Source organism: Amborella trichopoda, chromosome 11 (genome assembly GCF_054954075.1).
Source record: "Amborella trichopoda isolate Santa Cruz 75 chromosome 11, AtrichopodaSantaCruz75HAP2 v2.0, whole genome shotgun sequence".
Classification (NCBI taxonomy): domain Eukaryota; kingdom Viridiplantae; phylum Streptophyta; class Magnoliopsida; order Amborellales; family Amborellaceae; genus Amborella; species Amborella trichopoda.
The window spans coordinates 10605265-10630202 of NC_142346.1; the positions used below are offsets into that span (position 1 = coordinate 10605265).

At 38.3% G+C, this 24938-nt stretch overlaps 3 protein-coding genes across 15 annotated transcripts; 2 read left to right on the forward strand and 1 right to left on the reverse strand.

The window, feature by feature from the left end:
* The first annotated feature begins 214 nt into the window (after positions 1–214).
* LOC18444484 (mitochondrial-processing peptidase subunit alpha) lies at positions 215–13181 on the forward strand. 13 transcript variants are annotated; one of them, XR_016044206.1, is made up of 14 exons: positions 215–339; positions 3180–3237; positions 3344–3610; positions 3732–4028; positions 4391–4558; positions 4682–4849; positions 5421–5501; positions 5663–5729; positions 11011–11108; positions 11267–11339; positions 11436–11506; positions 11584–11633; positions 12432–12800; positions 12904–13181. XR_016044206.1 is itself a non-coding variant. In XM_088851640.1 (14 exons), the coding sequence occupies exons 4-14, from the start codon at positions 3822–3824 to the stop codon at positions 12957–12959; spliced, it is 1152 nt and encodes a 383-aa protein (XP_088707766.1). In that variant the 5' UTR covers positions 215–339; positions 3180–3237; positions 3344–3610; positions 3732–3821; the 3' UTR covers positions 12960–13181. The 13 variants fall into 13 exon arrangements, 5 of the variants coding, with proteins under 5 accessions (XP_088707766.1, XP_006854718.2, XP_088707765.1 ...); XM_088851640.1 differs by having other exon boundaries at positions 12688–12800; XR_016044205.1 differs by lacking the exon at positions 3180–3237.
* Positions 9315–10704, reverse strand: LOC110008125 (large ribosomal subunit protein uL15z-like). Its single transcript, XM_020673730.2, has 3 exons — positions 10651–10704; positions 9510–9599; positions 9315–9431 (listed from the first exon to the last, which is right to left on the reverse strand). The coding sequence occupies exons 1-3, from the start codon at positions 10702–10704 to the stop codon at positions 9315–9317; spliced, it is 261 nt and encodes an 86-aa protein (XP_020529389.2).
* Positions 13182–19050: 5869 nt separating the features above from the next.
* On the forward strand, positions 19051–20093 carry LOC18444485 (putative CCR4-associated factor 1 homolog 9). The gene has a single exon (XM_006854657.4). The coding sequence runs from the start codon at positions 19187–19189 to the stop codon at positions 20000–20002; it is 816 nt and encodes a 271-aa protein (XP_006854719.3). The 5' UTR covers positions 19051–19186; the 3' UTR covers positions 20003–20093.
* Positions 20094–24938: the final 4845 nt, after the last annotated feature.

Here is a 24938-nt window from a genome sequence, read left to right on the forward strand (position 1 = left end):
CGGGGATTTACGGCGACGAAACTATATTTTCACCGTAGTTTTGAGGTTGACGCTTTATGAAAACCTCACCTTTAAAATAAACAAGGGTTAACTTTGTAATATTTGGTTAAGATGCAGGACCATTCCGTCCAATTGATTTTCCCAGTCCTTTCAAAATTTTCGCGGTTATTGTAAATATAAATACGGAGGCACCATTTGCATTTTAGGGTTTCGCAGTGAGGATGTTCTGAGCTAAACTTTCGTGGTTACCGCAAATGATATACAAATCCATTGTGGCAATTGAATTTTAGGTTGTTTCGCAGGATGTTCAGAGCTGCAAAACGCTTTAGTCTTCTCAAGGTAACACCTCTTTTTTGTTCTATCTTTCTAGAACTGGAAGTGAAAATTAGGTTCTCGCTCACTTATATTTTCCTTGTTATTAACTAATTGAAATATACATGATTTCTCTTCTATTTTCTGATTTTTTATGGTAAATTCTCTGAATATTAACGCATAACTCTGGTGATTCTACAAAACATGGTTTCTATGTACTTTCTTCTTAGGAAGTCTTGTATGTAGAGTTGCCATTTTGAAGAGCGCAAAGATGATAAAAAAGTAAGTTTTACTTATGAGTTATTTGCAATGCTGTTGATATGGCATGTCACCTTTCATCTCTGGAAGTGTGAGGTTAGTTTGTGGCTTCCTTTTGAACCTTTTTGAATGATGCCAATCACTCTCACATCCAAACAATAAAAATGACATCTCAAATAACAAAAATGATTCTCACTTCTCTCTTCTGAAAAATGTGCTTATCTGCAATCTTATAGGGGATTGAGTAAAGGGAGAAGTATGGTCCCAAGAAAAAAAGAAATGATAAAGTGGATTAAGATCAATCATTTGATGGATAGAAGTAAGTTTAGGTCATCAAGGTTGATGGCTTCTTATTCTTGCGATATTGGATAGTGTGTGTTGCCAGAATTGAGTGATGTGATATAGGATATGGCTTGTTGCTGAATTGTGTGATGAAAAGAGGAGATTTCCATAATGGGGGTTGTTGTGCCTAGGATACATGAAATTTTCATGGGATGTGATGTATCCTTTATAAAAAATTTACAAGTAAGGTTTAATTCTGGTGTTAATTTAGAGGTGATAAATGAAACCATTACGCTGAATTTTGTAATGCTTGGGATTGGTGGACTTATTTCACTCCAGTTGAGGGGTAAGAGGAAAGTACCATCATAAGGGAAGAGAAAGAGTGTGATGAAATAGGGGTGGTAAAGTTAGGAAAGGATGTCACATTCTTTGGGCTCAAGTTGGTCTATGGTTGTATGAGTTGTGTGAAAAGTGAGAAAATTGATGGATAGCGGAAAAACAGTGCTAATACTGGTGGTACTAGGTTGATTTAGTGGAGGAAGTGTAGCATGCCTTTTATTGGCTGTAGGGGGCAGAGATGTGTTGGTGCTGGAGTTTGGCCTTCACCTCTGATTTCAGAGATGGGTTGATGCTGGACTATGGCCTTTGCTTCTGTGTAGGAGATGAATTCTCATGGATGATGGTGAAAGTAATTTCCTTAGAAGAGCGCAGGTTGGTTTAGGAAGATGAGAAACCGTTGCAATATTCCTCTAGGAAGTGTTTGATTCCTGGGAAGTCTTGCTCTGGGAGAAAGATTTTTGTCATCCAAGTCACTTTCCTATATTTGTTTTATGGGGAAGTGACACCTAGTAAAGTGCAAATATTCGTGCGGCTGTACAAATTGGCAGCATGTCAAGGGAAAGCCGCCTCTTAGTTTGCAAGGTATGAGGCCAATTTCTAAGAGATATCTCTTTTGGAAAGAGATTTCATACGAACTAAATGTTCCCTTACTACTGTTTTGGAAGGACTGAGTGAAAGCGAATAAGGGAGAGATCTCAGAGGTAAAATCAAGGAAGATTAATTGGTGAGAGTTTGACATAGAGAGTCTCTTGATGTTTATCGAAGCCCTCAAATGCCGTATAGCTGTATTGGGCCAGTTGATTGTGGAAATGGTGAAATCTCTTCTCTTTATTGCACGAATGTGGGATGAGAGAATGATGCAAATGGGGCATTAAAGGTGGTTTTTTCGATACCTCAGCTGAAGGTTGGATTGTTGTTTGATGGAGTTTTATGAGTATGTGTGTTTTGTTGGAATCTCCTCTATTGTAGAGTCTTTTTAGATGGAAAAAATCCTAACTAACAAGAACGAGAGTAGGTAGTTTTGTGAGGTAGGAAAATACATCTAAGAGGGGCTATACATTGAAGGATTGCCAGAACGGACCTATCAACTGTGTGTTTTAATTATCGTATAATTATATAATTTTAAAGTTCTAAGCTAGTGAAATAATGTAAGATTTGGTACTATTCAAAGGGCCGCGTGTATGATTCCAATTACCTAGGAGAAGATTGATATTGTTGAATAATAGGTCATTGAGCAAGAGCAACCGACCTTGAAAGGTGTCAAAGATGTCTTAGATAATTGGATGGAAATGGAACCACCACAAGGAAGTAACCTTTTTTTTTCAAAAAGAAAAATAAAAAAAATATTGAATACTGCGGTGGCGGAGATAGGATCATCCCCCATAGGTGGCGGAGATAGGATCTTTTGGGTCTCAATATTGCGGATGCAGGGAAGAGTATGATGAGGATAAAGGAGATGGAGATGGAGATGTAGATGAAGATAATGATGATTACACTTGATTTGCAGGTTCAGGGTTGAACTTTGAATTTGGATTTTGAGTTTGAGGCCTCGAGCTTTGAACATATAACTTTGAATTAATATGATTAACATAAACTTTTGAAGGCTGTGTTTTGTAATTGCTAGTTTGCAATATATTTTGTCATTTATGAAGTGAAACAATCATGATGTATGGTTTGTATGGACTATGGATATGAGATTCACATTACATGCTTAATGCCCTTCATATTCAATGATTATTGCTTAATGAGCTAATGACTTTATGCTTTACGGAATGTACTAATATGTTCACTTGACTATTTTGCTTTTCCTTTTTGGCTTCTTGGTGTCTAGTCTTGTTTTTCGATGATTTTTTTATTTCCCTAATATTCCTTTTTTATTTATTTTTTGGAAACTTTTCAGGATTTCTTATATTTTCTTCTAATTTTTCATTTTATTTTTATTTTTTGGAATTTTTTAATTAATTTAGAAACTGGATTGCTTTGATCAGTGAGCCATTCTGGATTGGCCGATTCAACGGAAAGAGTCCTTCACTGGCTCGGTGGCCGGTCTAGTTCTGATAACACTATAGATCCTTGCCTCTCTTCCTGTGTTTATTAACCTTTATGTGTTCTAATATTCCACTTGTTCTGAATGCATCTGTTGTGTTTGAAGGTGAAGCTAAAAAATACTGAACCTACTGGCATAAGAACCATCAGCACTTGTCTGCCACATTGTTGCAGTCAGGATGTTGTTTCCGAAGATTCTCTTTGTGGACCGCATTCCCAGTTCAAGGAAGGCTATGGAAAAATAATTCCTCCTCTCTCTCAGCCTCTTCCTGGCCTTAAACTTCCTCCCTGTCTCCCAGACCATGTGGAAGAATGCCTAACAAGGATAACAACACTTCCGAATGGCCTCAAGATTGCCTCTCAGGAGTCTCTGGTCCTGTTCTAAATTGACTGATTGCTTTCATGGCTATCAATTCATGTTCCTTATAAAACATTAGCATATGCATACTTTGTTTTTTTATAATCTCCAATCTTTGGAATTGTCTTTATAACAGGGGCCTGCATCCTGCATAGGAATATTTGTTGATTGTGGTTCTATATGTGAGTCGGAATGGTGTTATGGGGTCACACATCTCTTGGAAAGAATGGCTTTCAAAAGCACAAATAACCGATGTCATTCACGTGTAGTGCGTGAGATAGAGGCAGTTGGAGGAAATGTGGCGGCATCTGCATCACGAGAACAGATGGGGTACACTTATGACACAATCAGGACACATCTTCCTGAGGCTTTGGAATTATTGATTGACTGTGTTAGGAATCCGATTTTTCTTGATTCTGAGGTCAAGGAACAGGTCGGAACTGATTTCAGTTAATTTAGTTATTTTTGCTTGTGAAAATATGCTATTATCCTTTCGGCAGTAAATAAACTGCAGTCCTTCGTTTCGTCACTTTGATGAAATGATGAATGGTAATGGGGAGGAAGAGAGGGGGCTGGGGCACCATGGGAATCATGCCCTATTTCGATTCACCCCAGCTGCCCCCCAAACCCCTTCTTTCTTCTTTTCTCTTACCATCATTATGTTTGATGATGACCCAGTGGAATATGAGCACACTGTAATCTATGGAATTATAATTTGCTTTTCCTATTGATTGTCTTGAGTACTTTTTGATTCGATTCTAAGATGGTATGCATGTGACCATCGGTATGGTGCAGCTTACCAAAATCAAAGCAGAAATTAGGGACGTTTCGAATAATCCTGAGAACTTTCTGTTAGAGTCTCTTCATTCAGCTGGTTACTCTGGTGCACTGGGGAATCCACTGATAGCATCTGAAGCTGTCATTGAGAAATTGAATGGATCTGTCATAGATAAATTTGTCATTGTAAGCTCTGATACCTCCTTTTGATTGTATACCAAAAGACCTAGAAATGCCTATGGTTTATTTTCTTGGTAATGGTTTCAAAAGCAGCCAATATGTCATAATTGTTGCATTACAAATCACCAGGAGAATTATACTGCAGATCGAATGGTATTGGCAGCATCAGGAGTGGATCATGAATATTTATTGTCTATTGCAGAGCCACTTTTGTATGACTTAGAGAAGGGTCCTCCTATCAAGGTGCCAGTGTCAAAATATGTTGGTGGTGACCTTAGATTTCAAGCTGATTCTGAGGTAGTATCATTTGTTTGGCGTACTCTTCTGTCTCCTTCACATCATAATATTTATTTGTTTTATGGAAAGTAATAGTATAATCCAGTGTACCCCAAAGGGCTATCCAGTTTTTGAAGGGAGCATTTGCTATTCTCTTGGGGCCTACTACTGTTAATCCCCACTGTTAGTCTGCAGGAAAGGGTGGTCAATTGGCCTTTCTAAGTGGATTGCAACAGTGAAACTTGTTTCTGGTTCTGATAAACTTGCTAAGTCAACTCGTCTTGTATGAAAAGCTCGGGATGTGCTCAAATTTTTATCTATCTAATTTTATGTTATTTTGACATTTAAATTGCATCTTTGATGTGGTATGGATGTGATTTGACTTAGTAAAAAGCTAGTTTTGACTCCTGTTACGAACTGCATTGCTTATAATTTTTAATTGTTCAAAAAGATTTGAAAAAGGTGCCTGTGCTTTTCTGTTTTGCTGTTTAAATCGATGAATCAACTTGCTTTTGGCAGTGACCAAACATACATGTAGTTTGAGTTTTCAAACGCTAGGTAAAATATACCAACCCTTCTGATGTGGCTGCAGAGGACTTATGTTGCTCTGGTATTTGAAGTTCCAGGAGGATGGCGTGACGAGAAAGATGCGATAATAACAATCGTTTTGCAGGTAGGACTAACTTTGTGAGCTTGTTGACTGATATCTTAAACTGCTATGAATTTTGCCTAACCTTTTTATATTTGATACTTGTTCTTTTCCTCTATTTTCACCTACTGGTAATTGTAAAGGAGATTCACATTCATGGGTTCAATGGACTACTTATTTTCCAGAATCTCATGGGTGGAGGTGGTTCCTTCTCTGCTGGTGGTCCTGGAAAGGGAATGCATTCTCGTCTCTGTGAGTTGTTGCCCACCTCAGACTAGTTAATTTTATTAAGCTGCATTTGCCTTTCTTATTGGGTTCGTTTCTTGAAAAATCATGTTTGTTAAAAACAAAAAACTGACTGAAATATTCATACAGCTAGTCCAAGCATTGATTTAATTGAACCCCTTGTGCCTCTGAGAGTGGATTGATTAACGTATTTAATAGACTTATTAATAAAAAGTAAATAAATAACTGAACCTTTGTTTTGATTATGGATGAGTTAACTAGGCACCAACAAGATGAGGTACCGTACTGTATGTTGTTCGTAGATGACATAGTTTTGATCGATGAGACTAGAGGCGGTGTCAACGCAAAGTTAGAACGTTGGAGGGATGCTCTAGAATCTCATCATCATTATTGCCTTTTCCCAACTATTTGAGGTTGGCTACACAAATCTTGATTCGCCATTCTGCTTTATCAATGGCCATACCTGTAGTGAGGCTATAAGTCCCTATATCTTTTCTTACTATTTCCAGCCATGGCCTTTTGGTCTGTTGCTTGCCCTTTTTGAGCCTTCTATTTGAGCCAACTCTCACCTCCTAATAAGTGTTGTAGTGGGTCTACATTGTACATGCCTAACACACTTAAGTCTATCTCAACATCTTCATTTAATCTCAGCTACATTCATCTTATAGGTATGTCGTTTCTTGACCGCTCAACATTCCGCTCCATGAAACAACACTGGTTTCACAACCTTCTTATAAAACTTCTCTTTCAGCTTCATTGATATGCGACGATCACATAAAACTCTGGTTGCACATTTCCACTTCATCTACCCAGTTCTAATTCTATGTGCGACATCTTCCTCAGTCTCTCTCCTTTCCTGGATTATCGACCTAAGATATCAAAAGTGTGTTTTTATTTTTGTTTATATATATATATATATATATATATATATATTTGGGCTGTCAGTCTTAACTATTCCTCGTCTCTACTCCTATTATTAATAAACTTGCATTCCGTATACTCTGTCATAGTCTGGCTAATTTTAAAACCTTTAGATTTTAGAACATCCCTCCAAAGTTCTAGCTGTGTTGATGCCACTTCAGGTCTCATTGATCGAAACTATGTTGTTCTCAAACAACATACACCGCGGTACCTCATCTTGTAGGTGCCTAATTAAGTCGTCCATAACTAAGATGACATATGGGCTCAACGCTAACCCTTGATGTAGAACTATTGTCACTGAAAACTCATCTCTCCATTAGTTGTTCACACACTAGTTAGTGCTCCCTCCTATATATTTCTCACCAAGTTGATATATTTAGGGACTCAGTTTTTTTCCAACACCCACCAAATTAAATATCTAGATCAATAAAGACTATGTGGAGGTCTTTTCCCTTCACCCTAAACTTCTCAATTTGTTGCCTAAGTAGAAATTAGCCTCAATTGTTGACTTCCTTGGCATAAAATTGAATTGGTTTTCTGATACACGCGTTTTATGCTTTAGTCATTGCTCAATCACTCTCTCCCTCACCTTCATAGTGTGGCTCATACGTTTGATCTCTCGATAGTTTGTATAATTCTGTATGTCTCCTTTATTCTTATAAATAGGTATCACACTATTTTTCATCCATTTATCTGGCATTTTTGTTCTCAACACCTTGTTGAATAGCTTGGTCAGCCAGTCAATACTAAGCTCCCCTATGCACTTCCAAACCTCTATTGGGATACCATTTAGTCCTAAAGCCTTTTCTATCTTCATCCTCTTCAAAGCTTCTTTCACTTCTGATATTCTAATCCTACGAATGTATCATGACCTCCGCTCTCATTTATGTCAACGGTTCCTTCTATTGATGTATTCCCATTGTATTCATCCTTTAATCATTTTAAAAATAATTTCTCCACCTTTTGTTGACCTCTTCATCCTTCATCAAGACCTTTTGATTCTTGCTATTAATACATTTAATATGGTCTAGAATCAACCATCTTATTCCATAGAGCAATTAACTTCATGTTCAGACTTTCATTTTCCTTCTTTAAATAATTTGCCCTTAAATAAGTGTATTTTCTCATTTTTTAAAATTCTACCACGTAATTCTTGGAAACCTATTAATTTCAACCCTTCACTTTCATCGCTTTATGCAGATGCCCATAACCATGAGCCTATGTTGCGTATTCAAACTTTTTCTTGGGATAACCTTATAGTTTTTACATGATGGTCGATTTGTCTTCTTAACTGGGAAGTCTATCGGGCTTTTATATTATCCACTTTTATAGGTTATTAACTGTTCATCTCGCTCTTTAAAGCGTTTGCTATTGCTAGGTCATAGACCATAACAAAATCTATGATAGCGTGACCCATCTCATTTTTTTAACAAAACCCAAATCCCCAATATACACTTTCATATCCTCTACTATTCTTCCCTATATTCATCTCTCCATTTGGTATGTTTTTGATTAGTCATTCCATGTCCTCCCAAAACTGTCTGTTAATTCTATCATCTAATCCTACTTGTGGTGTGTAAAAGCTCATTACATTAATTAACTCTTTTCCTAATATAAGTTTAATTAATAAGAGCCTATCACCTACTCTTTTGACATTAACTATTTATCTTTTAAATATTTGTCTATTGTTATGCCTATGCCATTTCTGTTATTATCCTGTCATGTATATCAAAGTTTATACCCATCTCTTTTGTTAAGCGTTAGCTTTCTCTCCCATCCGAACTAGGCCAATCAGCTAATCAAGCCCACTGTTCCTTGAGCTTTCAACTTGCCCTATCACTCACTCGTCCCAATGTAGACAAGCAATGTTTACTCATTCGTCTCAATGTATCCATTAACTCCATACTCTTACGTGTAGGCGTTTCTACATTCTATGTGGCTAAACAAATCCTATTTTCTTCGACTACCTTTTTTACCCACATTCATCCAGAATGTCACAGAACCTTTGCCTATTTTTTTATGCAACCGGGCAACGTTGTGGCACGTCGCTTTTTTGGAACACCATAGCTAACCCTTGCTCATTTCCCGTTGTACCCGGGTTCTAATACAATGCATCCCTTGCAGGGAATGCCCTAGCATAAGCAGATTACGTAGATTCATGGAAAATTTGGCAAAGTTTTATGGTGGATGTCTACCTAATATAACCCACCTCCTTTTCTCAGTTTTGAGATGGGTTAAGGGAAAGTTTAAGGACCTTACCCTTCTTAGACCAAGGGTATGTAAAGAAATTTACTAAAGCCTCAAATATGAAATGGCAAATGTATCTAAAGAAATTACTAAAAAAACATTCGAACTAGAAAGTTTAAGAAAAAAGAAAATTTACTAGGAAAAAATATGAAACAACTTATGTATGGAAAGAAGTCCACTTTTTAACATAACATCACTCCCCAAATACCTCGAATAAAAAAAAAAAAAAAACTTTTTTGAGCAAAGTAAAACAAACTAAAGCCCCATTTTCTTACATAAATGGCTAATGAAACTGCATCTTAGAACCAAGTTGCAACCTACATTCTCCCCAATATCCACAATGGATCCAAAACCAAACCATCAATTGTAAGAAGAGGGAAAAACAAGAACGAAACCAAAATCAAAGAGATAAAAAAGACCAACCTAAGCAATAAGAACAACAACACTATTGGCCTCTTTAATCTTCTTCTCCGCCCTCTTTGAAACAAGCTTCGTCTTAACAACAAGAGGATGGGGCGGAAGCTCCCCCTTTCCCAAAACCTTAAAATATCCATACCGAGTAACATCAAGCAAAGGAGCTTTTCCACTCTTCTGAGTGGCCATCGCTCTGGCCTATGCCTCTTCTAGCAAAAGAGACCAGAGCTTGTCTGCATTGACAACAGGGCAATAAAACTTGTTTCTCAGCTGGTGAAAATACCTCATCCCCACCTTTCGGAAATAGCCAAGGTGATACTTATCAAAGAGGATTTTGAAATAACCTCTAAAATCTAAAGGTTTTAAAATTAGTAGGACTAAGGAAAAATATATCAAATGCAAGTTCAATAAGAATAGGAGTAGAAACGAGGAATTAGTTAAGATTGACGGTCAAGAAATACCTAAAAAAGATTGTTTCCGATATTTAGGGTCGATAATCCTAGAGAATAGAAAGATTGAGGTAGATGTCATGCATAGAATTAGAGCTGGGTGGGCGAAGTAGAGATGTGCATCTGGAGTTTTATGTGATCGTTGCATACCATTGAGACTGAAGGGGAAGTTCTATAGGATGGCTGTAATACAAGCTATGCTTTATAGGACAAAATATTGGGCGGTCAAGAAACAACATATCCATAGGATGAGCGTAGCTAAGATAAGGATGAGATGGATGAGTGGCAAGAATGAACATCATTTGGAATAAATATATACGAGGGAACTTAGGTGTGACTTCAATAAACAATAAGATGAGGGAAAGTAGACAATTAGACATAGGTGGGCTGACCATATGCAATGTAGACCTAATACACTCTGGTTAGGAAGTGCGATTTGATTCAAGTGGAAGGCTCTAAAAGGGCAAGTGGAAGGCCCAAAGGGACATGGATAGAAGTAGTGATAGAAGATATGGTGACTTTTAGTCTTATTGAGGGTATGGCCCTTGATAGAGAAAAATGGAGGAACAAGATTCGTGTAGCCCACCTCAAATCCTTAAGATAGGGCTTGGATGATGAGGATGATGAAAATGAAAATTTCATGGTGCTGGCCCCATTTTTGTGGCCTATTTTATCACCAATTCACAAGATTGGAGAGAATTTTCAGATGAACTAGATTAATGTCACTATTAGGAAGTTCAATTTGTTTGAGAACACTTTGCTTTATAGAAAATGGCCACTTGTAGTGGTTTACAAGCAAATCTTGATTTCTATTCTTTGCATCAGCTGCATTCTTTGGATCATCATCTGACCTTGTTTTTAATCTTTAGAGGACCTTTAAACCTTGTAATTAGTACTTGTGGTTGGTTTATTTCATCCTTTTGTGCTAGTATTCTTGTGACTGTTAACATGTCTCAGACATCTTCTTGCTCGAACTTTCAATCATTCAAATCCATCTTATAAATGTCATAAGGGATTTTCTTGACATCCCGTTAAATGGATTTTTAGCATCAAGCAAATACAAATAAAATCAATCAAAACTACTCAGGATACAATGCCTGCCTATTGGTACTCTATGTTACATTTCAATTTTCACATTCCTGTCTTTATTTATTGTTCTCATTGCTTTGAGCTGTATCTCTGCATTCTTATTTTGAAAAATCTTGAGGAGACGTGGGGTGTTCTGGTCTTGTTTAATGGTGTGGTAACTTGTGCAGATATCCGTGTTTTAAATGAGTACCAGCAAATCCAGTCATTCTCTGCTTTTAGCACTGTGTATAATGACACTGGTTTGTTTGGTATCCGTGCTTCTACGGTGAGTTTTCTAGACCACCTATTTCTCTGAAACTAACGCTTCACTTTTTTGACCTAAAAGTCGGTGAGGAAACTTTAAAGACCCTTTTGTTAATCTGCATTGTTCGTTCTTCAAGATGATAAGTTTAAGACTTGTTCCTGACTCTTCAGCCATTACAGGGATCAGATTTTGTAGCCGAGGCTGTTGATATAGCAGCGGAAGAATTAATAGCTATTGCCACCCCAGGAAAAGGTTTGTTTCTCATTTGAACTTGTTTCACAATGAAAAATTATAGGTCTCCCATCATTGCCTGATTCTTGATTTTAAGTTTTCCTATTCTTATTACAGTCAAAGAAGTCGAACTCATTCGAGCGAAAAATTCTACTAAATCAGCTGTATTGATGAATCTAGAGTCCAGAGTAAGATAATTGATGATTTTGCGTGACGCCGCGTTCTGTTTTGTGATTCTCTTGTATGATAGTCTCTTCTCCTGTAGATGGTTGTGACTGAAGATATTGGGAGGCAGATATTAACCTATGGGTGTAGGTAAGTTCTTTCTCCAGGGTGGTACAACTAAATTTCTAGACTTAATTTCAATCTTCTTTGTAATTCTGAATCTAATGATGTGCCTGTGGACTTGCTGAAAGTTAATCTTGCTGTATGGCCTATGGATTGCCCTAAGGTATTTTTAGTCAAAATTTGAGAGTGACATTTATATAGTGCTTCAGATAACTAGATGCAAATGCTTCTCAAACTCGTCATGAAAGTTCAGTCATCTATACTATCTGATCAAGTGCTTGTGCCAGATGCCAAATATTAACCTTTGGTGAAGTTCTTTTTCTAGCTAGATTTTATGGGAAATCTGAAGTCTTTTTTTATTCTCTCATTAGTTGTATGCCTATCACCAGAAGCTTACGAAACGATTTATCCTGAAATAAGTACTAGGGCTAAAAGGTCAAGGGTGGATACGTCTCCTAGATAATCTTTTTCTCCTGTCATGTATTACGATAGAGGTTGTCACACGTTTACCTTTGAAACTGCAGCTCACTATTCAGCTATCTTGACTACCATGATTGCAAGTGTTTTAATTTTCTCGATCTCTCTCTCCATAGACCTCTCTCTCTCTCTCTCTCTCTCTCTCTCTCTCTCTCTCTCTCTCTCTCTCTCTCTCTCTCTCTCTCAATTCTTACTATTTCTCCCATCTTTCCTAATTGTCCCATATTTTTCCTTGGTGTTGAGTTTTGATGAGATGGATCTATTTACTTGGGCCTCTCTCTCTCTCTCTCAATTATTCTTCTTGTTTCTCCCATCTTTCCTAATTGTCCCATATTTTTCCCTCTGTAGTGATTTTTGAGGGTGATGGATCTATTTACTTGGGCCACAAAGTTCCAGAGGAAACTCTGGGGATTTTTTACCATTATGGTCTAGTATTTGCTAAAGGAATGGCCATCTTCCTGGTCTTGCATAGATGAGCTCTCCTTTTTCCTTTTTGGAGGAATTTTACGTCTGCTTTGGATTTCTTAAATTTTCCCTTCAATAGGACTTGCACACATAGTGTATAATATTTGTATGATTTATTCTGCTATGTTTTCCTTTATAGGAAACATGTTGAGCATTTTCTGAAGGCAGTGGATGCAATAACCCTAGACGATCTTTCAGCTACTGCACATAAAATTCTCTCCTCTCCAGTTACTATGGGTTCTTGGGGTGATGGTAATCTCTCTCTTTCGCTCTCTCTCTCTCTCACACACACGTCCTCATGCGCATACACATTGTGTTGATATCAAAAAATTGATTTTACTGTTATTACCTGCAGTTGATCGAGTTCCAAGCTATGATTTAGTTAGACAACATTTTCAGCCAATGGATTAAACACAAACAATCAGCTGAAAGCGTATATGATGACTCTTTTCATATTAAATTAAGCTGGAATCTTTTTTTCAGTTGGTAAGCTGCTTTTTAGTTCGATAGAATCAATCTTGACAAACACTGGTATGCCATGAGCCATTTATTTCTGGAGCTATTTTATTGTACTAAATGTTTATTCTTGAAAATGATATAATACAATCTCCTGATTTTATCTGTCTTTTAAAATTTTCTTCTTCTTTTCATATATAGAACATGTTGTAGAGGATTCATCTTTTTCTCTCTCTCAGACACACCTGTTTGTGAGGTACTGTTGCAAGACTAGGAATTTGACTGAGGAGATTCTATTGAATAGAAGACATGGATTGAAGTAGACACTGTGGTCTAATAGATTATGTTTAGTAAACCATATCCACATTTGGGTGGGTCATCAGTTCTGATGGAATGGGAGAGTGGGATCAACACCTTTCAAAAGCTCACGTGGACTTCCTCTTGGGCAGTCGACCTTGCCAAATACACCCAAATCTAGTCAACTAGTTAACAATTTGTGTACTTGCAGCGAAAGTGCCCTAGGTACTAAAAGAATTAAAAATATCAGCATGTGCCTACTTGATAGAAGATAAGTGGAAAATATGGCTTGTATGAGCAATTTTAAAGAAAAAACACATTTGGCGATACCCCCTCTGGAACTATAGATTGACAAAGAGATATATGGGCTGAGAAACATTAGAGATGGGTGAAATGGTGCAAAATAGAAATCGAAAGAAATTAAATGGGTTTCAATATCTTTGATTCTAGACACGATATATTGCTTTCTCAAGATAGCGTATATACATCAGTGTGCATCTAAGTTTCAACTTAGCAAATTTGTTCCTGGGATACATGAGAGTAGAGGTTTGAGGAAACTATCTTGTCAATAGAGATGGATAGATATTGCAAGATCTAGAGCACCGTAATTGTCTCTTATCTCGAGAGAAAATGACAGTAAGAAAACTTGGTACGTAAACTTCTTGTCAAAAATAGGAGGAAACATGTCTATTTATAGAGAGGGAGAGTACTATTTTATCCTTTGTCTGATCATTCAAGTATCAAAAGATTAAGAATTACGTCTCATGAAATCTCAATTGTCAGAACGACGTATATGTTCACATGTGTAACATGAAATCTACAATCACGTGGTGACTCTTTGGGTTTCGGGAAACAAACTGTCGCACTGTTCACGTGTGCACCCACAATCACATGATTTGTCTTATTGGGTTCCGATAAAATAATCATTACAATTCTATAAGAGGGGCACAAATCACAGGAGTGCATCAATTCATTGGAGGACACACTACTTGTGCTTCTTCACCGGCAGGGTACTCTATTCACCAGAGTGCACCAAACTACTAGAGCTTATATACCATAATGCCCTTCAATACCAATCACCAGAGGCAATGTATGTTGCAACAAAAAGATAGACGAGCCACGAGCTTGACCTGTACAAGTGCTTGGGCAAGGGATGCTCTCAACTTGCACACATTTGAGGGATGCTCATGTTCCGATGCAAACGTTTAAGTGCAACGTCAAGTGCCATGGTGCCCTTGCATACATGTGATTGCGTGTTGTATGTGATCCGCATAGGCCTACTCTGCCTATAATTTTTAGATCACAAGTGAAGAGGATGCCCATATGTTCAAATAAGGTTGCTCTCGATTATCACTTCTCTTTATATACAAGACAACACCATTTCTAAGGTTTTACACTTTTATCTAACACTATGAAACAAAAGGGATATTATTTTGAAATAATATAAGGTATTCTTCCAAAACAAAAATAAAGAGCGAAAACATAAATGATACTCTCAATCATTGGAGAACACAACTAACAAGTTATTGAAATAATGGGGTAGAAGAAACAACGGCAAAAGCATAGATGACACTCTCAATCATTGGAGAACACAACTAACAAGTTATTTGAAATAATGGGGCAGAAGAAATCACTTAGATGCCTACTCAAAATTGGGACGAGGTACGTGAGGTCAAATATATTCCTCAAAGCTATTTGGAAAAGCCTAATCCAACCGTAGGACCTTCTGATTTTGTTGGTTAACCAAAATAAGCTTCCCAACAATGATAGAACTCAAAGATGGGTCTCAAATTAGATAACACTTGCTGCACGTGCAAAATTGAAAGTGAATGCCATGACCACTTGCAATTTTGCGCATCACAAACCCAGACAGTGTGTTGGAGTTTCAACACCAATGCATAGTGGGATCAAATACTAAAATCTCTTTGCAAATTGAAAAAGGAATTTTTATAGGAGTATCTTAAAATTCGGTAGGTCCATCTCATTACCATAATCCAGGTGATTTGGCCAAAAAGTAACCTCATGGAAAATTTGAAATTACTTACTACATATTCATACCACTCCCAAAGAATATTATTTACAAGAGATGAAAGTGGTATTATATACCAGGTATTCCTATCACCTCCCAAGGATGAATCTATATATTATTTACTAGAGATGAAGTTGTGTCCTACTGATCGAGTAATTGGAGTGTGCCATGAGTGTATGTAGTGAGGATCTTTTGTACATTACAAGCTCTATGAGAGTTGAGAATTTTAGCTTTTTGTTTATGGAAAATGTTAAAACAAGGTTGAGGTTTTATAGGAAAAATTAAAGCCTCACATCAAACTCATTGAAAACTATAGTTTTGCATAAAAAAACCCTTCAAATCGATCATCTCGACCTTAATAGTTGTGGTTATGAAAGAAAATTACGATTTCAAGTCTTAAAAATAGAGTAGATTGCAACATATAATCTAGATTGTCCATTTTCAAGTGTTCATAGATCCATAAGATTTGTACTATTTTTTGAGCTAAAAATTTCATAATTAAAGGTAGAAACAAATTTTAGAGCCATCTTAGGGATTTCCCATGCCTCAAGTATTTTTTGGGACAAGATTTTTAAGGGAGGCTTTACTTTTATGATGAAGGATATTCTACTCCCGTTGGGTAGAATGTCCATTTTCCCTCTCGGGCCCCACTTAGAACTAATTTTAGGATCCCAAATATTGGGGATGTAACATTTTCAATCCATAGATTAACCTCCATAAAAAGATTCCTAATTTTATTCTCTATGCACTTAAAAAAATAATGTCGAGATTGAATAGAGGGCATGATGAGATATGACGCAAAATCACATCTAGAATTTTTTCGCTCCTAGGATCTGTTTGTTATTTTAAAGTTTTTTTTAGTCACCAGCATGAGATTGTTATTTTCAAACAATTTTTTTTTGTCGCTGTTATGTATTTATCATTGTCTCTTTGTTTTCAGCCCTAGAATGAGTTTGCCATTTTCTCTTTGTTAGTTGGTCATTTTAGGATTTGTTAAAGGCGAGAGAATTTGGTGTGGAGACAAATAATTTATTGTGTGAAAGTTTTCATGAGTCTAAAAGTCAAAATTGTGTAGTTTCAATGCTTATAAGTTGTGGTTTCATCGATGGGAACTTAGGTCCGTGAGAGTTACATGCAAGAATGGAAATAGGGCACAAGGGTAATCTGGTAAATTTTACACTTTATTAAGGTATTTTGGTTATTTTTTAGTTTTAACAAACTGGTTTGTACGTATGGAACATTGTCTGAACAATTGAATAGTTTTGTTAAAATTCGATAATGAAATCCGCTTTCTCCTCCTTGGTATAGAGAGAGTGAGGGAGTTTCCATCTTTGTGTGTTGAGAGTACTTTGAATCGGAAGGTCATCCTTCTATATTGCAAGTGACTTGAGCATGAAAAGATTTGGGGACCGAAAATCCCCTTTTTTTTCATTCCCTTGATCGAGATCAAGGAAGTTGGGTGGTTGATGCACAGCTAGCCTCATATCTATAATTTCTAGTGCTGGTTCTGCACCAAGATGGTATTACAAAACTGAAATTTCATTTTTTTTTGGGAGAATAATCATCTAGCAATTCTTAAATAGTTACTAAAATTTCAGATTGCAAAAACCTTCCAAATGGGTCTTTCTAATAAGGGAGTAGAATTAAACTGTGCTCCCGAGAGAGACTAGTATACATGCTGTACTTTTTTTTAGTAAGGCCTAGGGGTTGTAGAAATGCATCCCTTGTTTATTTATAATTTTAGTATACTTGTTTCCCTTATTAATGCCACGAATGGGGTACCTGCCAAAGCTTTGACTAGCTCAGCCAAGAAACAAAAAAGAGATGGGCGAGATAATTGGAAAATGTTTAAATATGCATTTCGATACATTTTGTCAAGTATTGACCAATTCCTCGTTCCAAAATTTGTAGAATTGACCCTTTTTAACAAGTTCAATAAACTCTTGGTATGTGCCATACACATCGAGATACACATTCTCATGTCGATGACGACTAAGGGCGGCAATGGGCCGGGCCCTGGTCCTTTTTCCCTTAAGGCTGGCCTAGGCCTGGCCCTGTTAGGGTGAGGCCATGTTGGGAAGGTTGGGGCTGGGAAAAAAATAAATGAAAAAAAAAAAGACAAAAAAAAAAGAAAAAAAAAAGAGGGCTGGCTAGGATGAACCGGATCAGCATTGACCCTACCCAGGCCCTCGGGCCACAATTTGTGTACCTTTTAAGGCTGGTGCCGCCCGGCCTGTCCTAAATAGAAGACAGGTTGAATATTTGCTGTTATTTTGAGTTACGCACCATGTACTATGGAAATTTTGTAGAAGATAGCTTTTGAGGAGCGTCCTACTCCATTTTTTATTTCCAAAATTTGAGATCCCGATCACGAAATTAAAACAAGAAAACGTTGATCATTAAAATGGTCTGATTCTGGATCATCTACTTTCATTATCTTAGGAGAAAAAATAGATTAATAGCTACATGTAATCTATTTGTCTTCAAATTCATGAATCCTAGGCAAAAATTAAATTGACCGTGAATTGAGATCTACTTCTGAATCTTGAATCTCTTGAAAACTAGGAAGGACATCATTTCCTAAATCGCTTATCAAACTATTTTCAAAATTTATGATTGTTCCTGATCTTGATTTTATCTTTATTTCCTTACAAATAATTTTGAATTATGGATTGGGCAAACGATACGTCCGTATTTTATTGTTGTTGTAATTATTATTATTATTATCATCATCATCATCATCATATTACTGCTATTCTCATTATTATTATTATTATTAGAAAAAATTATGTAAATATCCGTTTTAGTTTTGATTACTATGAAAATATCTAAAACTTTCCCTTATTACACATATGTCTATTTTTTGAAAACACCATCTCAGTATTCATTTATTTTTACAAAATAATGAAAATGCCTGATGCATCACTCTTAATTTCTTTTAGAATCTAAAAGAACATTATTTTTAGAGATTTATAGTGATTTTTTTTTTATAAAATTTTGAGACAAAAATTGCCGATTCATCCGATTCTCCAATCGGACACGGGTATGGGTGAGGCCGATTCGAGTCACCGATCATATTTTTTAAACCTTGGCCTAAATAATTAACATAGATTATTATTATTATTTCCTTATTAAATAAAAATTAAAGTCCGATTTTTTTCACTTAATTTATGGATTAGGCCATTCTTTGTCGAAATATAGCCGATTCTCCTACTAATCAATTTCTTCACTGAAATTTCGGATTTCACTTAGCGTTATAGGAAACCTATATTATAATTTTTTCACTTACCCAAAAAGAACCCTTCCATTTTTGTTTTTTGCGTCACAAGTGTCTAGGAGAAACTGAATCTGCATTCTGGCCCAATTTTTGTGAAACATATCCAGATTTCGTATCATCAAATCCCAGCCGAAATTTGGGAAACATTCGTGACCAGACCTAGAGTCAAGTGGGTAGCATATATAAACAAATCCCGTTTGAACATGCGTTTCACCTTTTTCTTTTTCGTGCTTCTCGGACCACGCCTTCCAATAATTTATTAGAAGAGACCGCCAACCAATAATTTTCAGTCAAACACAGAGTTAGAGAGAGAAAGATATAATTTTCAGTCAAACAAAAGAGTTAGAGAGAGAATGACATCTCAACACGCGGTCCGGATACCTTCCCCTTTCCCAGCAATATCCCAAGCCTCATCCCCTCTCTCTCTCTCTCTCTCAATATAATCCACACCCTTCAACCCCACCATCCATCAAATTCTCGCCCCTCCAAAACCCAGTCCCCGTTCCAGAAACTCCATTTGCCTGTTTCCACTCCTCCATCCATTCCCTGTTTTCAGTCTATTCCCCCCCCCTGCCGCTCATGGAATCTAAGAAGAACCGCCCACCGATCGAGATCCGAGAGGTTTGGGCCGAAAACCTAGAAGAGGAATTTGCACTGATCTCCGATCTTGTGGATCGGTTCCCTTATGTGGCCATGGACACTGAATTTCCTGGGGTTGTGATCAAACCATCGATAAGATATAAGAGATATTCTGACTTTCTGTACCACACGCTCAAGGCAAACGTAGATGCTCTCCATCTGATCCAAGTCGGTCTCACCTTGGCTGATTCTTCGGGAAATCTCCCTAATTTAGGCACTGACTCTCAATTTATTTGGCAATTCAATTTTAAGGATTTCAATCTCTTGAAACATCCCTACTCTCCCGCCTCAATCTCTCTCCTCGAGAAACACGGGATCGATTTTGAGAAGAATTCAACCGACGGGATCGAGTCCAGACTGTTCGCCGAGCTCCTGATGGGGTCGGGTTTGGTTTGCAATGATAACGTTAAGTGGGTCACTTTCCATAGTGCATATGACTTCGCATATCTGTTGAAACTATTAACGTGGAGAGAGATGCCGGGTGAACTTGAAGAGTTCTTAACAATGGTTAGGACCTACTTTGGGGAGATTTATGACTTGAAACACTTGATGAAGTATTGTGGGGGCTTGCACGGTGGGCTCGCCAGGCTAGCTGAGTCATTGAACGTGGACCGAGCAGTGGGTTCCTGCCACCAAGCTGGGTCCGATAGCTTGCTCACTTGGCATGCTTTTGTGGGGTTGAGGGATCGGTTCTTTGGGGGCCTTACTGAGCCTTATGCAGGGGTTCTCTACGGCCTTGAGAGTGCTTGCAACTAAGCCTAGTGACTCTTTGTTTTTTCTCTCTATTCATTCAATTTGTATATCTAACAATTCTAGATGGTCGAATTCAATTTACCTTTTGGGATAATTCGATGGTTTGAATTTCTTAATATTCAAATTGTTAAAAAAAAAAAAAATAGTGATAAGAACTTGGTCAAGTCCACTCAGCCTTGCAGGTCAAGGCCGGGTTATTTCTCCCGACCCCGATCTCCATCTTTGGCATTCTCTCTCTCTCTCTCTCTCTCTCTCTCTCTCTCTCTCTCTCTCTCTCCATCTTCCCAAGTGCCCTCTCTTCCCAAGTGCCCTCTCTCTGCCTCAGCCTATTTCCCATCGAACCATTTCTTCCGAGTATTTAGGAATTTTTTTTTATTTTAAGGTGATGTGGACACCTAATTTTGAAATTGGGAAAGTTTTTAGTTTTTTTGAACCCCGAGGACCACACTATTACATAGCACCCTTGAACCATAAAACACTATAGTTTATGATCCATATCCTATGATCCATACACTGTTTTAGTAATAAATCAAGTAAAGTAACAAAAATAGTTTATTTTTACTTGATTTTTGACCGGCAACATAACAAATGTGTTTAAAACACCTCGAAAGTAGAAAATTCCAATTTGGGCCTAATTTGGGTGGGTGATACCCATTTATGTGGGGAGACACAGAGTGTGTCACCCTGCCCAGATCAATCGAAGTTGATTTTTTTTCAGTTCCTAGCATGGTCCTAACTTAATGCAATGCTATCAGCCATATTTGGGCCAAATCCAGTGGATCTAGGTTGGACATACACTCAGTTTGGATGGGGAGACACACCCTAGTCGCCCAGACAAATCAACGGAAGGTGTCAATTTCCAAATCATTCCTGGCCTGATTCACTCAAAATTCAACAAATTTGGATGCTTTTGGGTTGTGTGTCACCAAAGTCTAGGTCTAGTCTAGGTCACACAGGGTGCGTCACCCAGCCGTTTGACCCCCAAAATTGGAATTTGAGTTAGCAGATCCAATGGTTTTTGATAGATATCCATTCTATGTGCTTTTCAGCTTATAAAAGTGCATTTGCACGACCATTTTAGGAGAGACCATTAGCTAAGAAAATTAGTGAGAGAAACCTCAGAAACAAACAACCCTAGTAAAACCTTAGGCCATCTGCCATCTTCAACCTCAAATACCTAGATCAGATCTAGAAAACTCTAGTTCAACCAAGCCAAGGCTTGGTCAAATTTTAAGAGAAACACTAAGGCCTCACGATGTAAACACAGTGGTCCTGATATAGGCAAGGCCTCGAAGTTTGGGGTGTTCCAGGCCAACTAGTCCAGCCAAGTAACTTTTGTTCTCCATGTTTTCATTTATTTATTAGATTTTAAGTACTTTTGTTTGCTTTATTTCAATATTTTGTGTATAGGATCAATGTTGGTTTTGCCGCTGATATGAGAGCAGATCTGTTCATTTCTGAATAGATCTGCCCTTAGATCGGAATTCGATTGATTCCGCTCTCTATTGAAATTAATAACTGAGTTTGTAGTGTTGAACAAGTGATCTTCAGTCAAAGATATGCTCTGATTTGCGCTGTAAACAGTTTAGCGCCCACAGTGGGGCATTTTGAGCTAGATCAGCGTAAGAAATACAACTTTTTCTTCACTGTTTTCTGCTGTTTTCTACTCATAAAACTTCAAGAACAACATTGTTCGGGTCTGGGATCTCGAAAACTTCGAGACCCCTGACTGCAGGAGGCGACATACAGTGTGTTGGTCTGTTTGCCTGGGGTGACACACCCTGTGTCTCCCCATCTGTCTAGGGTGACACACCTTATGTCTCCCCATTATTCTTGGGTGAGAAATCCTGTGTCTCCCAATTTCAAAGTCCTCGAAAAATTTCTTGGGGGCTACAATCCAGTTCCAAGACTTTTATCCCTGCTTCCCACCACTTTGGGGTTGAAAATAAAATTTTTAAAATAAAAAAAATTTTCTTTTTAAGAACATGATCAGTTTTAATCTGTGCATATTTTATTTTATTTTAATTTAATTTATTTCATCTGCATCCATGATTTCCTTGCTTTTCACATGTTCAGATTAACCTTGCATAGAAAATAAAATACATATGAAAAAAAAATCGAAGGTTGCCTACACCCTCCTCTGACTTTGTCCTGATCAAGTCACCCTCGACCCGACCCGCACCCAACTAGGCGCTGACTGTACCCTGTTTTCACCACCTTTCTAGGGGTTACCTACCCTTGCGCCTCTAATGTGCTCATGACCGATTAGTTTCTATTCGAGAGCACACCCTAGTTGGCACGAGTGTGCCAAGTATTCACATTCTTTTATTTTCATTTTCACTTAATTTTGTTCTTTGTTTGATTTGCTTGGTTGCCACATCCTGCACCCACTACACTTGTGTGCTTTCATACACACTATTTACACACAATGGACTGAAAAGGCCCAAAATACCACAAAATTTTCGAAAACTCCTAAAATCTGGCGTTAAAGTCATGAGGTGCACTTAGCCTTGAGAGCTGGGGCAGTTAGGTTTCGCGTAACCTTAACTGTGAGCGCCCCCTCCGCAGTCCTCAGCCTCAAAGCAACTCCACACATAGTAGGACTTGATTGATTCCTTTAACAGGTGGCCAGGACCTACGTGGGGACCTACTTAGCCTAGTTGCATTTCAATAGTTAGGAACCCACTCGAATCTAGCCTACCCATAGTTTAGAGCAAAAATTTCGAATGAATTGATGTTCTTTATTTAGGATTGTCAGTCTTAGATCTCAGTTGACGTGTGAACCTGGTCTGAACTCACTTCTTTTGTGTCCAAATTCAGGCTTGTGCTCAGCCCAGCCCAGGTTCACACCCAGGTCCGGACCTAGGCCCCCTTTTTGTTCGAGCTTAGGCTCGTTCCTAACCCAACCTAGATCTTAGTTCAGGTCCACACCTAGTCTGAACTCAATCCTTTTGGGTTCGAGTCCAGGCTCACCCCCAGCTGAGCCTAGCTTCGAACCAAGTTCAAGCCTAACCCCCCCTTTTAGTCCGAGCCAAGGCTTGTGCCCAATCCAACCTAGATCTCAGTCCAAGTCCACACCTAGTCTGAACTCAATCTTTATGGGTCTAAGTCTAGGTTTGTGTGCAGCCTAGCCCAAGTTCGAACCAGGTTCACACCCAAGTCTAGGCCCCCTCTCGGTTCGAGTTAAGACTTGTACCCATCTAGTCTAGGTCTTAGCCTGGGTCTAAATTTAGAGTTGTCCCTTAAACTAGATTACGTTCACCTAGTCCAAAACCCATCAAGTTCAGCAAGGTTCATCCAGTCTAGGTCTAGATTTAGAATTGTCCTTAAAACTAGATTAGATTAACTTTAGTTCAGGGTCCAAACCGTAACCTATCAATTCTAGTGAGACCCAAATCTAGGTTAGGCCCCAAGTCTAGATTCAAGATCAATTTAGAACGAATCACCATGTCGGTAACCCTAGACGACCATGATGATTGTTTAACTCCTGACTTTAAACCCAATTTGCTCAATCCTAGGGACCAGCTTGCTGCATTCCCATGAGATTATAGCAATAACCCGAATCCATCCGTTGTCCAACGCCCAAGTCTCCAACTAGAAGCAAAATCTCGAGGATCATTTCGACATCCTAAAATTTGTGTAGCCCAAAAAGCTAGTACAGCCGAAAGACCCTTAAACAATCAAGGGGGTCGAGCCGGGGTCGTTCTGCAAGGACTCTTGGGTACTCAAAGTGGGAGTCAAGTAAGGGAAAAGGTTTACGCACTATTAATGTTCATTTCCATAATTCAAATCATGGTAACTTTGATGCACAACAGCCTCGAAACCCCAATAATCAGGTTCCACCTAGGTTTAGGGGATCCAACCCAACATCAAGCAACCATAACACAACTCATGATAACCTTAATGCAATAGGAAATGGAGGCCTTGACCTGAACCAACCCCTTGGAGACCTAGGTGTTAAAGCAGCCCTCCAAAGTCTAGTTTACCGAGGTTATACTAATCATGGCCCATCACATGGGTCAGTTCCAAACCAGGTTAGTGCTATAGAACAACCCCGAGGACAACTGAGTCAACCTGTTCTTCAATCGGTTCCATTTGTGTGTTAGGTTCAACAAATTGTTCAACCTTCGCAGCCTTGTGGCGACATCAATGGGACAATATTTTCCTCAAGCACAAGCATATCAAGCCACCCCGGTGACTGCAGCATATCCACCTCTGGTCCATGCAACCTAACATATACCCCAAGCTCTGACTCATCAGTCCACACTTGGGAACCTGCCAACTGGTGGGCTTACTGTCATACCGACTACCCAATACGAAGGCACCATGAAAGTAATGCAAGACATGCTTGTGAGAATGGGCATTCATGAGATTCTACCCCCGAAGGCTTATTTTAAAGAGATCCTCGATGGCATGGAAGACATTATGTAATAAATTCAATGGGACGAGCAATCCAGACACCCATGTTAATGCAGACCTCCTCTCTGTTTTGGCTTTGCGAGATATGCCAAATCAATTGAATGCCATATTTTCGTAAACATTGTCCGGCGAGGCTCTGAACTGACATTGAAGAATGATGAGTACTCAATCACACATCACTCTAGATGAAATGTTCAACCTCTTTGTCTGTCATTACCGTGGATTGACACCAAGACCTCTCTCTCTTGGCGAACTTAGTGCAATGGAACAAAACCCGAGAGAGTCCTTCGAGGATTTCATCAACTGATTCCGTGATGCGACAATGTGGGTTATCGAATGCCCACTCACAGATCCAGCAAAGATCTCCATGGCCTTAGAGAATTTTGCTCCCGAGTACAAGACTTTCTTTAGCCAAGGTGTTATTCCCTATTCTTTTGACACCATGATCGAGTGAGTGGCACACATGAAAGGACAAGAGGAACACCCATCAACACCAAGCCTGAGAACCAGCTCATAGTTA

Coding starts and splice junctions, on each gene's coding strand:
- LOC18444484 (XM_006854656.4), top strand. CDS start 304: ATGTTCAGAGCTGCAAAACGCTTTAGTCTTCTCAAG. Junction 11,340..11,435: donor TATTGCCACCCCAGGAAAAG/GTTTGTTTCTCA, acceptor TTCTTATTACAG/TCAAAGAAGTCGAACTCATT. Junction 12,801..12,903: donor TATGGGTTCTTGGGGTGATG/GTAATCTCTCTC, acceptor TATTACCTGCAG/TTGATCGAGTTCCAAGCTAT.
- LOC110008125 (XM_020673730.2), bottom strand. CDS start 10,704: ATGTTAACAGTCACAAGAATACTAGCACAAAAGGATGAAATAAACCAA. Junction 9,600..10,650: donor ATGAAATAAACCAACCACAA/GTACTAATTACA, acceptor TATTTCCGAAAG/GTGGGGATGAGGTATTTTCA. Junction 9,432..9,509: donor GGTCTCTTTTGCTAGAAGAG/GCATAGGCCAGA, acceptor GGATATTTTAAG/GTTTTGGGAAAGGGGGAGCT.
- LOC18444485 (XM_006854657.4), top strand. CDS start 19,187: ATGGAATCTAAGAAGAACCGCCCACCGATCGAGATCCGAGAGGTTTGG.